Below are 14,103 nucleotides of genomic sequence, written 5' to 3'. Positions count from 1 at the left end.
CTCTCTGCCTCTGGGCGATCTGACAAACAGGCAAAGGGGAGAGCTGTGGGCGAGTCCCTGGGAGAGGAGAAGGACGCAGGCCAAGCTCCAGCCACAGCCTCAGCCACAGCCACAACTTGCTGCTGCTGCCAACCGACGCTTGAGCCTTGGCTCCCAGGGGGAATGCCTGAGTCCAAAGGGCAGGCCCAGAAACTTCAACCGCGACACGGACAGGGCCAGTGCCAGAGGGCAGTGAGGGGACTGGAGGGTAAATGTGGCCCAGACACAAACGCGGAGGTGGGGACACCTGAGACCGGCAGATGAACCCTCAGTTCAGCCCAGGGCCTCGGAGTCAAATGGCACTAAAGCGCCGAGCACAATTAAACTTCAATCCCACAATGCAGTGCTGTCTGTTTGTCTGCAGACCTGGAGGCTGATGTCTTCTTTACGTGTCACCAGGCGACATTAAGAGCATCTCTGTCATTTGATTTAATGAAGCCAGCATAATGAAACGAAGCCTGGCGTGGGTATTAAACTGACTGTAGGTGGTCTGCTCTCGCTGAAAAAAAGTGAAAAAGAGGAGATGAAAAGAGGAGATATTTGAATGTGTCTTCCTCCAGGGCCTGCATTAACTGTAACCGTGTCTCTTCCCATGGGTGTCAGTCTTCATGCTTGCCTCACCCTGGAGTGACAGCTCTGAGTACCGTGGTGATGTGTAGCGCTCCAGGCTCCACTCAGGAAGGCGAGTGTGTAAGACATGCTGGGCCAGCGCGTTATGGCTGAGAGGCGACTCCTCTCGGGATCAGGATGCGGTCGGGGTGACTGCGCTCCTCAGTTCTCTCACCACGGGGGCCGGCTGCCGGGGACGCCTGGTCGACCTGCTTTGTTCCGGTTCGGAGCTGCGATCCTTGGCGCTCATCTCAAGTCGGCCAGACTCACAGAAGGGGGCCAATCGGAAGGGTGTGATGTGGTTTGTCGGACGCCCTCCCAGTCTACACAGCAAAGACCTTAACGCCCACCACCCCACCCCACTCCTCCCCACCACCTCCTGCCATCCACATGAGTGGCTTCCTCTGCCTTCATGTCTTTCCAGGGTGGTGGGTTCTGTGTGTGTGTGTGTGTGTGTGTGTGTAGATTTTTCTCTGTCTCTGTGTGAGCTGCTGGTCTTGACCCTGCCAGGCTCTGAGTCCCTGATGGGAGGTGGTGGGCTGTGAAATCAACTGTCAGCATCTGTACGTGTTTTCCTATCGGTCAAAGGATGGCCTGTCCACTGACCTGCCTTAGTGGCCATAGTGGACCCACCATCATGGCCTAAAATATAAAAGGAGCAGGAATGGTGGTGACGTTAATACTTTATCCCTCTACTGAAATATAGTTATGGAGGCACATTTTTCACTTTTTATTTCACTGTTATTTTATATGTGTGTGGGTGCAATAAAGATATTTGTCTGATTCATACTTCTCCTAAATGCTGACTTAAGACTCCTGTGGTAATCTTGTGCCAAGACTAATTCCTCTGCGTCTACATGCAGACTTAAAACAGATGTTGATATCGCTGGGTAGAAACCTGGAGAGCTTTATAAAACAGCCAGAGAGGACATGATGTGACCTAGAGTGACTGCAGCAACACATATCTCTCATCTTATTTCTCTCTCTCTCTTTCACTTTTCTCTGAGGCCCATCTGAACATTTACACACACACACACACACACACACACACACACACACACACACACACACACACACACACTCACACACACACATACACAGACATAAAACGTGCGTCAGCAGCGACGGAGTGCAGAGCAAGCACACACTCTCTTGCCACTGCAACACAATCACCCCAGTCACTGATTAAGGTTCCTTAATGAAACCAGGGCCCCATTTAATTTTCCCACGGCCATGTTCCTCAAACAGATGCCCCTCCCCGACCCCCCAGATTCATTATGGAGACTGAGCCTCACCAAAATGATAGGTTGGGCGAAGTCCCAGTTACTGTAATGCAGAAATGAGAGCCTCGTTCTCACGGTGGCAGCAGGAGGTTGATGCCGATGTTTCGCTTTTGGTGTCCCTGCACTGTGAATGTGTGAGACAGGAGACAGCAGCATCGTAGCGTGCTGATGAGAACAGACTGGACGGCACAGCAGCAGTGGTGGTGGTCTGCCACAGAGGGCTCGGAGGGAAAATAGCATTTCAAGACAACGTGAATTAAAGTACAGTGCCGGTTAGTCTGTGGCTTTTAAGGAGTAGGCGTCTCACAATAAACTTTCCCACTCACTGGGCACAAATATTTATTGGTTTGTTAAGTGGATCCGTGTGTTGTGTGTGGACAGACAAACATCTAAGGGTCTGGTATTTATTTACGCACGGTGCTGCTTAGCCTCACTTAAGTAAAAACACTGATACCTTTTACCAGTTGCAATTTGAGACTGCCATCTTGTGGACTCAGAAACATATTGATTGTTTGGTCATTGGCAGTGCCAATAGATTCTCAAGAATTGTGAATCAAATAATTTTTTTCTCTCCCTCTCCACATCTCTCTTTCTCTCTCCACTCCTCTCTCTCTCTCTCTCTGCGGCTGTAGCGGGGAGGCGTGGGGTGGGGCAGGGAGCATGGCTGAACCACGCCGAGACAGCACCAGCAGCCTGCAAAGGAAGAAGCCGCCTTGGCTTAAACTGGACATCCCTACCGCTCAGATGTCTCTTGATGAGCCGCCCACCTTTGTCCAGGTAGGACACACACACTGTCTTTAGAGTCTATTTCTCTCTCTCTCTCTTTCTCTCTCTATCTCTCTCTCTCTATACCAGAATAGTTTACTTCATTTTTATTTCATTTCATTATACCTCATCTGACCAGTTACATTTTCTCAACTCTTTTTTTCTAAATCCTCCTCCTCTCTCAAACATCCCCCCACTCTTTTGCTCCTTAAAAATGTTTCTTTCTCATATCTCGCTCTGTCCCTCCTCTGTGTGTGTGTGTGTTTGTGTAAACATGTGTGTTTGTGTGTGTGTGCATGTACATGTGTGTGTGTGCGCATGCATGCATGTGTGTGCGCGTGAATGTTCATTGTGCATATGTGTGTCTGTGTGTGTGTGTGTGTGTGTACACTTGCGTGCGTTTGTGTGTGTGTGTGTGTGTGTGTGTGTGTGTGTATGTGTATGTGTCTGTGTGTGTGTGTGTGTGTGTGTGTGTGTGTGTGTGTGTGTGTGTGTGTGTGTGTGTGTGTGTGTGTATGTGTGTGTGTGCAGCCTGTGAAGCGGCAGGGTTTCCTGCGCAGCATCAGCATGCCGGTGGAGACGTCCCATCTGCCCTCCCCGCCGCGCGACCTGTTTGACCCCCGCCGTGCTCCCCTGCAACGCCAGTCCTCCATCACCCAGACCATCAAGAGGTGAGACCAGCCGCCAGCACACGGCTATTTATCCATTTGTTTGCTTATTCACTAAGGACAGCACACATCAGTAAACATCTGTGTACAAAGTACAAAGTGTAAACCTGATATCTCGACTTATAAAGGAAAAATTCACTGAATGTGACAAAGAGTTTTAGAATAGCTTCTAGTACCTTTAAAGGGGAATTCCGAGCATTTTTCACATAGATCTCAATGTTTCTTGAGGTCACCAAGTAAGTGAGTAAGTGAATAAGTAAGTAAATGTTTATTTATATAGCACATTTTTCATGCAACAGAGTGCACCTCAAAGCACCCCACATACAAACAGCATGCCAGATGGAGCGGCAAAATACGCCTAGAGTACATAGAGTACTGTCGGCATGAGAAAAAAAACGGTGCTACCTAGCTCGAGGTTGCTGCAGCCAACAGCTAGAGCATCCAGGCAGCTACAGTGCTACTCTCTGGGGGCATAATCATAATCATCAATGACCGGAATTCTCCTTTCATAGCATGAGCATTCATAGTCCCTATAAAGCGGCGAACATATAGGGGATAATACAAATAACCTACATGAGTACAGTAAGAGTTTGCTCCACATACCTCCACACCACACGCATGCATGCATGGTCCCTCATCAGCGCTCCGGTCCAGCCTGCACTCAGTGACCCTCACGTGGGGCTGTCCGCTCACGAGACCCCGGCTTCAGGGGTCGGAGGTCAGCGGGCCTTGGGCGGCTGGACACAGAGGGGCCGTTATGAGCGCTGGTGCCGGCGCAGGGCCACGAACAAAGGCCCATTCTGCGTGGTGTGGGCGTGCGTGTGCGTGTGCATGCATGCTTGCGGCAAGGGAATGGGTGTAGCTTCTTATTATCTGGTAATTATTATGACACTGTGTGTGCTGTGTGTTGGAGGAGTCTGGTGTTAGTGTCAGTCAGCCGCTGGGATGGAGAATCAAACCGACTCTGTCAACCAGAGCCACCAGTACAAACATCACACATACATCAAGACAGCATGGAGTGCCATTGTAATGACACATCAGCATGTAATTACATTAGTGTCTGTGGAGAAGAAGTCACATAGTAACTGCCCTAAAGAACATATGGCTGATTACATTGACCTTAGACTCTCTATAGGGCCTGACTTATCCTCGCTTAGTATGATTAAAGACCTCTGTGATGGAAAGGCTTTGGATGGAAAGACTTATGTCTGTGGCAGTCTCGGAGGAGATGTGGGAGCTGTCAATCATCTGCTCTCCTCTGCCGTCTCCACTAACATGCTATTTCTGCAGCAGCCACTCATCATTAGCGGTGCTAATCAGTGGGCCTCGTGCGTGCCTGCTGCTCATCTCCACTAATCAGCCTCTCTGGCAATCTGCATGCCTCTGCTTCTTCATCTTCCAGCTGGTCTAACTCCCTCACTTTTTCTCTCCTTTTTCCTCTCTCTCTCTCTCTCTCTCTCTCTGTCTCTGTCTTTCTCTGTGTCTGTTTCTTTTTTCCGTTTCCTCTTCCTTCCTTCTTGCTGCGGGCCTGGCTCCTGGTCTCTGTTCTTCCTCTCCTGTCCTCTGGCCTCCGTGGCGGCGGTGACGGCTGCTGCTGCGTTCACTGCTGACCCCTGTCCAGCAGTAAGAGGGTGCACTTTGAGCGGATCCACACGGTGCCCATCAAGGGGCCCCGCGCGGCGCGGAGGAGCTCGCGCAGCTCCAGGAGGCACCACTCCCTCTCCCGAACCCTCCTCAGGTACACCAGCAGGAGCAAGGGCACAGTAGCGGACAGGAAAGTGAGTGGGATTCAGGAGAGGCTTTTAGCCAAAGCGCCAGGTCACACCGGGCAGACCGTTTCTCAGGTGGACACCCTACCACTCTCTCATCAGCAGCCACAGTAGGACCCCTCTGGTCACCCCCAGCGCTCCGGGCTCGTCAGGGGTCTCACATGGTCTGGTCTAAGGGGGGGGGGTGGGGTATTTAGGCTCAGTAAGTAAAATGTCAGTCGTGTTATGAACCAACATTGTTTGAATTTTCCAGTCTGAGGATTGTGAAGAGCAATACTGTAAATCTGTAACAGAATGTCTGAGTCAAAACATCTGGGTGGAAGGAGGATCGTCTGATACAGCTTTTCCTCCCCATGCATCTTACTGGACCTTATACGTCACTTCCAATTGGGTACACTTTTGTGTAGTCTGATGTGAAATGGGTCTTAAATCTTCCTTTTTGAGGGGCACTGACGCTGCCATGACGCTTCTGTTCCTAGATACACTGACTGAACTGATTAATTATGTTTGGGAGAAAAGAGATATAAGCACACTTACACTGAAAACTGATTGGTTGATTTAGCAAAACAGACCAGGATGCTCTCTGTCTTGGATGCGCTTCAGGCACAAACGCACCACTCCTCTCTCTCTCCCTCTCCGTTGTGTGCGCATTAAGCTCATATGCACATGCGATTTGAAGCAAAGATTCTAGAATCTTTGATTTGAAGTCTGGTCTGGCTTGCGTGCTCTTGTTCGCTCTAGGTTCCGGGAGATTTTATGTAATTTGCGGGCGTCAGGAAGCCGCTATCAATATGTGGGAGACTCCCAAAACTTCGGGAGACTTGGGATGTCTAGCTAGACAGCACTTTGTCGCCAGCACAGAATGTACAATGTACCTTAATGTTGTCATGTTTAGCTGACACAAACTCAAAGTAATGACTGATGAAATGTGCATCTCTCTCTCTCCCTCCATTGTTGTTTACATTTGTGTCGCTGCACGTGAATTGTCCTCATGCTGAAAATGTGAGCAATGTGACATTAATCCCCAAGACAAGAAGAAAGCAAAGAATATATCTTTTTATTAAGGAAAATGACAAAAATACTAACGCACAGTAACTTAGACAAGTAACTTTAATCTGATTACTGGTTTGTAAATAGTAGCGCGTTAGATTACTCGTTACTGAAAAAAGTGGTCAAAATATACTAAGTAACGCGTTACTGGCATCACTGGTCACTTCCTGCAGCTAGAGGCCACTCAAGCTGTGACTGAGCACTTAGGTCATCCCATGTCACCTTAGTTGACCTCTAGGGATGATTAGCTGGAAGGGTTGTTTCCTATAGCGCTGTCCCCAGTTGAGCTCCCATGACATGTATGGTTGTGCTCTTAGACCCTTCAGCATGTTTTCAACATTCGAGCAAATAAATAGTGCAGGTAACATGTCTGTTTTCATTATCATATGGATGTTATATAAGTGGCAGAATAATGATGGATAAAAAAACAACATTACAGAATACAGTTTAGTGCACGTCATTCACTTTTTACAATCAGCATTGGAATGGCTGACTCCCTCTATCGTGGGAACGAGGTGTGTGGAACAGTAAGAATGAAGAATGAAGACTTAGTTGCTACAGTGGAGTCATCTGACACCCGACAATTACTGACACCATCCCCTTGGAATTTGACCTGTAATCAGGCCTGCAGGCCCATAGGCCGGCCTATTAGACAAGACATGTACATTCCTCCCATGAATGGAGAGATTGGGTGGGAAGGTGGTGTCATCAGGGGTGTTTTGTTTGGAGGGGCTGTTAGGATAGGTCGTTGTGAGGTGTGTAGAAAAATAAAGGAATAAAGGAAGGCTTTGTGTTTGCTGGTTCTCAGTGTGTGTCTGTGTGTGTGTCTGTGTGTGTGGCAGCTCCTGTGATTCACAGAAGAAGACAGCAGAGATTAGATCCCCATTTAGTGCAGGGCATCTCCAGGTGTGTGTGTGTGTGTGTGAGTATGTATGTGTGTGTGTGGGTGGCCTATTTATAGGTTAGCTTTGACGCTGTGCGGTTGTTCCTCTGGTGAAGTGCTAGGACTTGGGAGAGCTGGAATGTCAGCAATGCAAATGCTGCCCTGACACACACACACACACACACACACAATTACCCTCAAAATGATTGTGTGTTGTGGAACACAGTAACCAGTGTCTCTCCACACCACAAAAGCTCTTAGAGGTGCACTAAATCTTATGCCAAGATGGTAAACAACCCCCAGTCACTCTGACACACAGTGTGTGTGTGTGTGTGTGTGTGTGTGTGTGTGTGTGTGCGTGTGTGTGTGTGAGTCATTTTCCTCAGTATCCATGGGAACTATTTAGTGACAAATATCCCTGTGCTGTAATTCATAACCAAAGGGCTAGACCATAAAAAGATAATGAGAATTGTGCTTTACATCTGGGAGAGTGGAGAGATAATAATAAGTGTAGTTAAGCAGGTGTTTGGTTAGCAGCCATTTTGGCTCTGTGCCAAACGGAAAGTGGGAGAGGGGAGGGGCGTCCGCTTTCTGGAAGTCCGGGACTTTTTTTGTGCTCTAAGAACAGGACTTTAACCGACGCCACTGTAGCCTTTAACAGAAACATGTCTGGACAAGTCTCCCTCACATGATAAAGATAGTTCCATTTTCCTCCATGCTTTTCCTCTTTTCTGCTTCTTTCTTGTTCAGTCAGTTGGATGTCAGTGACAGCTCAGTTCTCTCCCCCCCCCTCTCTCTCTTTCCCTGTCTCTCTCTCTCTCTGAGCTGAGGCGTAGCAGGTAGGCAGAGTTACCACTGCCAGAGCTGTTGCTGTGAGAAGGGTGGTTGTACTGTGTACTGTAGACAGACAGACTGTGTGTTTGTGCACATGTGTGTGTGAGCGAGTGTACGCTTGCCAGCTCTCAGACTGACCAGTGTGTGTGGGTGCGTATGTGTGTGTGTGTGTGTTGACGCTGCTGGTGGCAGGGGCACGGCGGACTGGTTCGGCGTGAGCAAGGATGGCGACGCCACGCAGAAGTGGCAGCGGAAGAGCCTGCGCCACTGCAGCATGCGCTACGGGAAGCTCAAGCCGGCGGTGATCCGTGAGATGGAGCTGCCCAGCCAGGACAACATCTCCCTCACCAGCACCGAGACGCCGCCGCCACTCTACGTGCCCTCCTCGCAGCATGGCATGCAGAAGGTAGGAGTCCGCCGTCACACATCACACACACACACACACACACACACACACACACACACACACACACACACGCACACACACACACACGCACACACATACAGACACATACGGACACATACAGTACACTACACACATACATACACTCTGCATACCCGCCTAGTAGCATGGCATGCAGGAGTCCACCGTCACACACACACACACACACACACACACACACACACACACACACACACACACACACACCAACACACACACACATACACACACATATACACACACACACACACACACACACACACACACATACACATACAGTACACACAGCAACACATATATGACCTGTTCAACCGCATCCAGCTGAACAAAGCACATTGTGATATTACTGGGTCCATCAGTATTGTTTTAGTTTAATATTATGTGTAGTTAACTTGTTAAAAGGTTGTTTAAAACTCACCACTCAAGCCTGTTGAAATTCACATATCTCATTGAATGGAAATGTCTAAATGGCAAAGTATAATGGCTTAATGAACCAATGAATAAACAATGATGTAAATTCATCACCGTATAACCAAGCAACCAAAAGGAGAAAACATGTTTAGAAATACACCATGAAGCTGCAATAATTACTGAATGCAAATGAATAAATGGGTGCTGCGTTTCGCCCACTCTGTAGATCGTTGACCCGTTGGCGCGTGGCCGGGCCTTCCGCATGGTGGAGGAGGTGGACGGCTACAGCGTGCCGCAGACTCCCATCACCCCCGGTGCCGCCTCGCTTTGCTCCTTCACCAGCTCGCGCTCGGGCTTCGGCCGCCCACAGCGGCGACGCAAGAGGGAGTCCGTGGCCAAGATGAGCTTCAGGGCTGCCGCAGCACTGGTCAAGGTAGGCCTGGCAGACACCACACCCTTTCCTCAGAACTAACCCTAACCCTAACGCCACACCCTTTCCATAGCACTAACCCTAACCTTAACCACCCCCTCTCCATAGCCCTAACCCTAACCATAACCACACTAGCCCTCTCCACAGCACTAACCCTAACCACACCAGACCAGAGCTTTCCATAGCAGTCGTGAGGTGCATTGAGTTGGGCCAGTGAAAGCTATCCATACAGTAGCTGCTCTGGCCTCTGTAGGGGACAGTATCAGTTATGCTAGTGGAGGTCAGCGCTGGGCTCAGAGAGACTGTCCAGCCGCCAGGCAGAACTTTAGTCAGAGTCACATGCTCTAGTGTAGAATAGAGCAGCGTCTTATGACTTGACTTCAACATTGTGTAATAAATTATGCAAAGCCATATGTTATACAGTGTTTTGTTAGCAACTGTTGTTATGGTTGTCATGCCATTAACTAATAGATGCATTTACTGTTGTGATGAACATATATAGATTACAGCCCAGTGACAGCTTTGTGTGTGTGTGTGTGTGTGTGTGTGTGTGTGTGTGTGTGTGCGTGCGTGTGTGTGTGTGTGTGTGTGTGTGTGTGTGTGTGTGTGTGTGTGTGTGTGTATCTTAGGGTCGTTCACTACGGGAGAGCACGGCAACGACGACGACTTTACGTCGGGCCCAGAGGAGAAGTTTCACTCCAGCCAGCTTCATTGAGGAGGATGTGGTGGACTTTACCGATGAGCTGGACACCTCCTTCTTTGCAAGGGTAAGTCCAATATGTTGAATTGAAATAAAAACAACAAACCTCTTTCAAGTCGTTAAAGGTTCAGTCTGTGATTCTGGCTAGGTTGGTGTTGTTTAATTTGGAGATCTAATATCAAGTTTATAACTTCCTCTGGGTTATCTTACTGAGGTTTGCCACTAAACCTCCTACTCGGAATCATGGTCAAGTCAAAGTCAATTTGAGTGAACATAACAGAAAATCCATGTGAGACCCATGGGAATCAAATTGCTGAAATTGACAAAAAGTATGCTTGATTGGAATTGCCGACTACACCTTTGACCAGAAAGAGAACTACACAATTTGTGTTGAAAATATATTAACCATGAAATAGGAGATGATGCCTCTGGTCTCTTTCCTCTGTATTTGTTTTTTTTTTTTTCCTTTGGTTGTTGATGTTGTGGCGTCACCTGTCCGTCTGTGGTCATCAGAAGTACCTGTCCTCTTTGTATGTCTCGGCTCAGGACGCGCTCATGCACGACGAGATGTCCGTTCGCCCGGCAGGTATCAGCAAAGCCGACGGCCACGCCGCTCAGGACTCGGATCTGAGCAAACAGCTGGATGAGTCCGACATGACGGGCAGCGCGCTTAACAAGAGTGACCTGGAGAGGAGCCATCTCATGCTGTGAGTGCCTCATGTCGGTGGGGCTTAGAACAGTGTGAGAGCCACAGGCCACACGTCCATAGCATGCTGTGCCTGCAGGGGAGAGTCTTTGCAGCCAAACACAGGGCTTCTGTGTCACACGCTTTACTGCCGTTGTGTGATGTTACTGCTGGACAGATGTCATCATGCCTGACTGGCTACACCTGCTTTCTTTCTCTGTGTTCTATATGTGCTCCTTCTATCTATCTATCTATCTATCTATCTATCTATCTATCTATCTATCGTTCTTTCTATCATTCTTTAGTTCTTTCTTTCTATCGTTCTATTGTATCATTCTATCTATCTGTCCTGTCTATCTTTCTGCTATCCATCCATCCATCGATGAAGCTCTGTGTCTGTCTGTGTGTTTGTGGCTGCAGACCTCTGGAGCGCGGCTGGCGTAAGGCCAAAGAGGGAGCTCCGCCGCCACCTCCTAAAGTGCGCTTACGTCAGGAGGTGGTCAGTGTGAACGGTCAGCGTCGGGGCCAGCGCATCGCCCTGCCCGTCAAGAAGCTCTTTGCCCGCGAGAAGCGACCGTACGGCCTGGGCATGGTGGGCAAGCTTACCAACCGCACCTATCGCAAGCGCATTGACAGCTACGTCAAGAGGCAGATAGAGGACATGGATGACCACAGGTACCACACACACCTCTGCCCTGTAACACTTTATTTGGATAGTTGTCTGCCTAGAGAGATTTTACAGAAGGTTTGTTGAAATTCAAGCTCAGTCTTTATAATAGTTTACTGAACATCACCTTAACCAAACCCGACCTATGGGTGGGCAGGGATTAGCCTTTCAGCGGAATCACACAATAATAAATAAAAAATAATAATAAATAAATAAATAAAATAAATAAATAAAACAAACAAACAAACAAACAAAACGATAAATAAAACATCAGAGATTTAGAATTAAGTACAAATAAGAATTCACAAGATGGTAAGGAGACAACACATACAATACAATTAATGCAGTGAAAATAGGAAGACCCTGTGAATAGAGCTTAAAATAAAAGTGAAGAAATAGGCTACAAGATAAAAGTGTGTTAACTAAAAGCTCTCATATACTGGTATGTTTTCAGGTCTTTTTAAAAAATGTTTACAGAATTTGCCTGTTTGATGTACAGAGGCAGGGTGTTCCATACCTTTGGTAAATAATAGATAAAAACAGCTTCTTGGGCACAATTAAAAGATTAACATTGGAAGATCTTGTGGTTGATAAGATATTAAAAGCTCAGAGATATATGAAGGTGCTATGCCATTTAGAGCTTTGTAAGTAATTAACAGAACATTAAAATAATTTTTTAAGGAAACAGGGAGACAGTGCAGCTCAGCTAAAACAGTGATGTGCTTCCTCTTCTTGGTCTTAGTTAAAAGTCTAGCAGCAGAGTTCTGTATGAATTCCAATTTCTTTATATGCTTTTTTGGTAGACCAGTAAAAAGTACATTGCAGTAGTCTAACCTATTAGTGATAAAGGCATGGATTAATTTCTCTGCATCTTGTTGTGTTAAAAAAGGCCACACTTTGGCAATGTTTTTTCAGGTGGAAATAAGCTGTCTGGGTAACTTTACTGATATGGGGCTTGAAGCTTAGTAAGTTTTTGCAACACTGCCACTGCATCATGAATGACAGCACATGTGGTATAGACATGCACCTTCCCCACCTCCACTGCCCTGAATCCATTAGAACTGTTGGCATTACCAGACCAGACCAGAGGTGGCAAATTAAAATACACGGTGTGTCTGTTGGGAAACACACTTAGTTGGAAGTTGGAGGAGTTTATAGCTTTCTGATGAGATGTCAACAATATACACCCTCACATGGGATGCGTGTAGAACATGTAAACAGTTTTTTTTAGTAGGCACAGTTGTGTATGTTTGTTAGTCTTTTTCTAACTCGCACCTAAAGAGGGATTTGTTTTTGGAATTGGGCGCACCTGTTCCTGTGCCTGCACTTTCGATTTTTGGATATTGTTATAGTTATGGTTGTAATTTGTTCATGTCATTAGATAAAATAACACAGAAGAACAGGGTTATACTATTCGACATTACTCAGTGTTTCCCACAGAATTGAATTGTATTTGTGGTGGTAGGTGAAGGGGCGGGGATGTTGTTGAGCAAACATTCTGTGTCGAGTCAATAAAATGAATACCCCATAAATATATACTTGCCTTGCACAAGAAGTCGATATTGACAAGTAGCGGTAATGTTATAGTGTGCTAACCTCGATAACCCAACAGTATTCTAACATTAGCGTAGGGATACTGCTTCTTATATGCTTGCACATAACTTAATTAGAGAGAGAGAGAGAGATGAAATGAAAGGATTTCATCCTATACTGTGTAAATTAGTACAACATAGAAAATTATTGTGTAGTGGTCAATGTTGATATTGTGGTGGGCCGCCACAAAAAAGTCAATGTATGGGAAACACTGCTACTTTTAAAAAGAAAACATACATAAACATAGGCCTATCACTCCATATGTTCATAAATTTGTACATTAAGACCCCCCAATTATGACTTTGTGGCTACAACCTTGCTATATAATAACATTTACTGTAAAACATGTGATGAAGCATTAGCAATTAAAAAAACCTCGAAATATGAACTGCTGTATCTACTAATCAATGGATGAAAATGAAAATATGAATTACTTCCAAATATAGCTATAAGGCCACATCTAATGAGCTATCATGCCGATTACGGCACCTCTGCTTGATGACTATCTGTCACTCAAGGACGACATGAATAAAAAAAAAAAACAAGTGACATTATTGACCATTGGCTCAGTCACTAACTGTAAAATTAATTGCAGCCTTTGCGATTTGGCAATTGCATTCAAATTGCGATTTTGATTTGATTTCGATAAATCTTTCAGCCCTGTTCTACATCAGTATATATTTTTATATATGTTGTTATATATGTTCTGATGTGTTTGGTGTTCCTCGCCAGGCCTTTCTTTACGTACTGGATCACGTTTGTGCACCTGCTCATCACTATCCTGGCTGTGTGCATATACGGCATCGCTCCAGTTGGCTTCTCCCAACACGAGACTGTCGATTCTGTGAGTCCTCACTCCTTACTGATGGAATAGCACTGTCTGTGAAGATTCACACTCAGTCTATGCAGAGTTTTATTTTTACTGGGTATGGTTCTTTTGAGTGGTGCTCTGTTTGTGACCTGTGTTTTTTTTTTCCAGGTTTTACGAAATAAAGGGGTTTATGAAAATGTCAAGTTTGTGCAACAGGAAAACTTTTGGATTGGACCAAGTTCAGTAAGTACCTAATTTTCAGATTTCTCACACTGCTTACTGCACGTTCTTCATCATCATCTAGTCTAGCAGAGTTGTCCTTCACTATGAAGTGCAGCTGGAACTGCCTACTTGATCAGCAGTAGGAGTGAATTTGTTTCTATTCTCATTGTGTGTTCACCTGGTTTGCCCCTAGGAGGCGCTGATACACCTGGGAGCCAAGTTCTCGCCCTGCATGCGACGGG

General features: G+C 46.6%; 1 protein-coding gene across 4 annotated transcripts in view; it reads left to right on the top strand.

Moving 5' to 3' along the window:
* Window positions 1-14,103, top strand: part of rhbdf1a (rhomboid 5 homolog 1a (Drosophila)) — a 41,898-nt gene that overhangs the window by 18,993 nt on the left and 8,802 nt on the right. For 2 of the 4 annotated variants that reach the window (XM_048246429.1, XM_048246430.1), the window contains exons 2-12: window positions 2,564-2,708; window positions 3,228-3,367; window positions 4,986-5,102; window positions 8,093-8,306; window positions 8,980-9,186; window positions 9,813-9,950; window positions 10,430-10,590; window positions 10,989-11,243; window positions 13,561-13,672; window positions 13,808-13,882; window positions 14,055-14,103. The exon at window positions 14,055-14,103 is cut by the window's right edge and continues 113 nt beyond it. In XM_048246429.1, coding sequence (XP_048102386.1) covers window positions 2,592-2,708; window positions 3,228-3,367; window positions 4,986-5,102; window positions 8,093-8,306; window positions 8,980-9,186; window positions 9,813-9,950; window positions 10,430-10,590; window positions 10,989-11,243; window positions 13,561-13,672; window positions 13,808-13,882; window positions 14,055-14,103 — 1,585 coding nt within the window. In that variant the 5' untranslated portion in view covers window positions 2,564-2,591. The remainder of the gene's footprint in view (window positions 1-2,563; window positions 2,709-3,227; window positions 3,368-4,985; window positions 5,103-8,092; window positions 8,307-8,979; window positions 9,187-9,812; window positions 9,951-10,429; window positions 10,591-10,988; window positions 11,244-13,560; window positions 13,673-13,807; window positions 13,883-14,054) is intronic. The other 2 variants (XM_048246431.1, XM_048246432.1) reach the window with 2 other exon arrangements.

This window comes from Alosa alosa, chromosome 6, assembly GCF_017589495.1.
Source record: "Alosa alosa isolate M-15738 ecotype Scorff River chromosome 6, AALO_Geno_1.1, whole genome shotgun sequence".
NCBI lineage: Eukaryota > Metazoa > Chordata > Actinopteri > Clupeiformes > Clupeidae > Alosa > Alosa alosa.
This window is presented reverse-complemented; position numbering and strand designations above follow the sequence as displayed.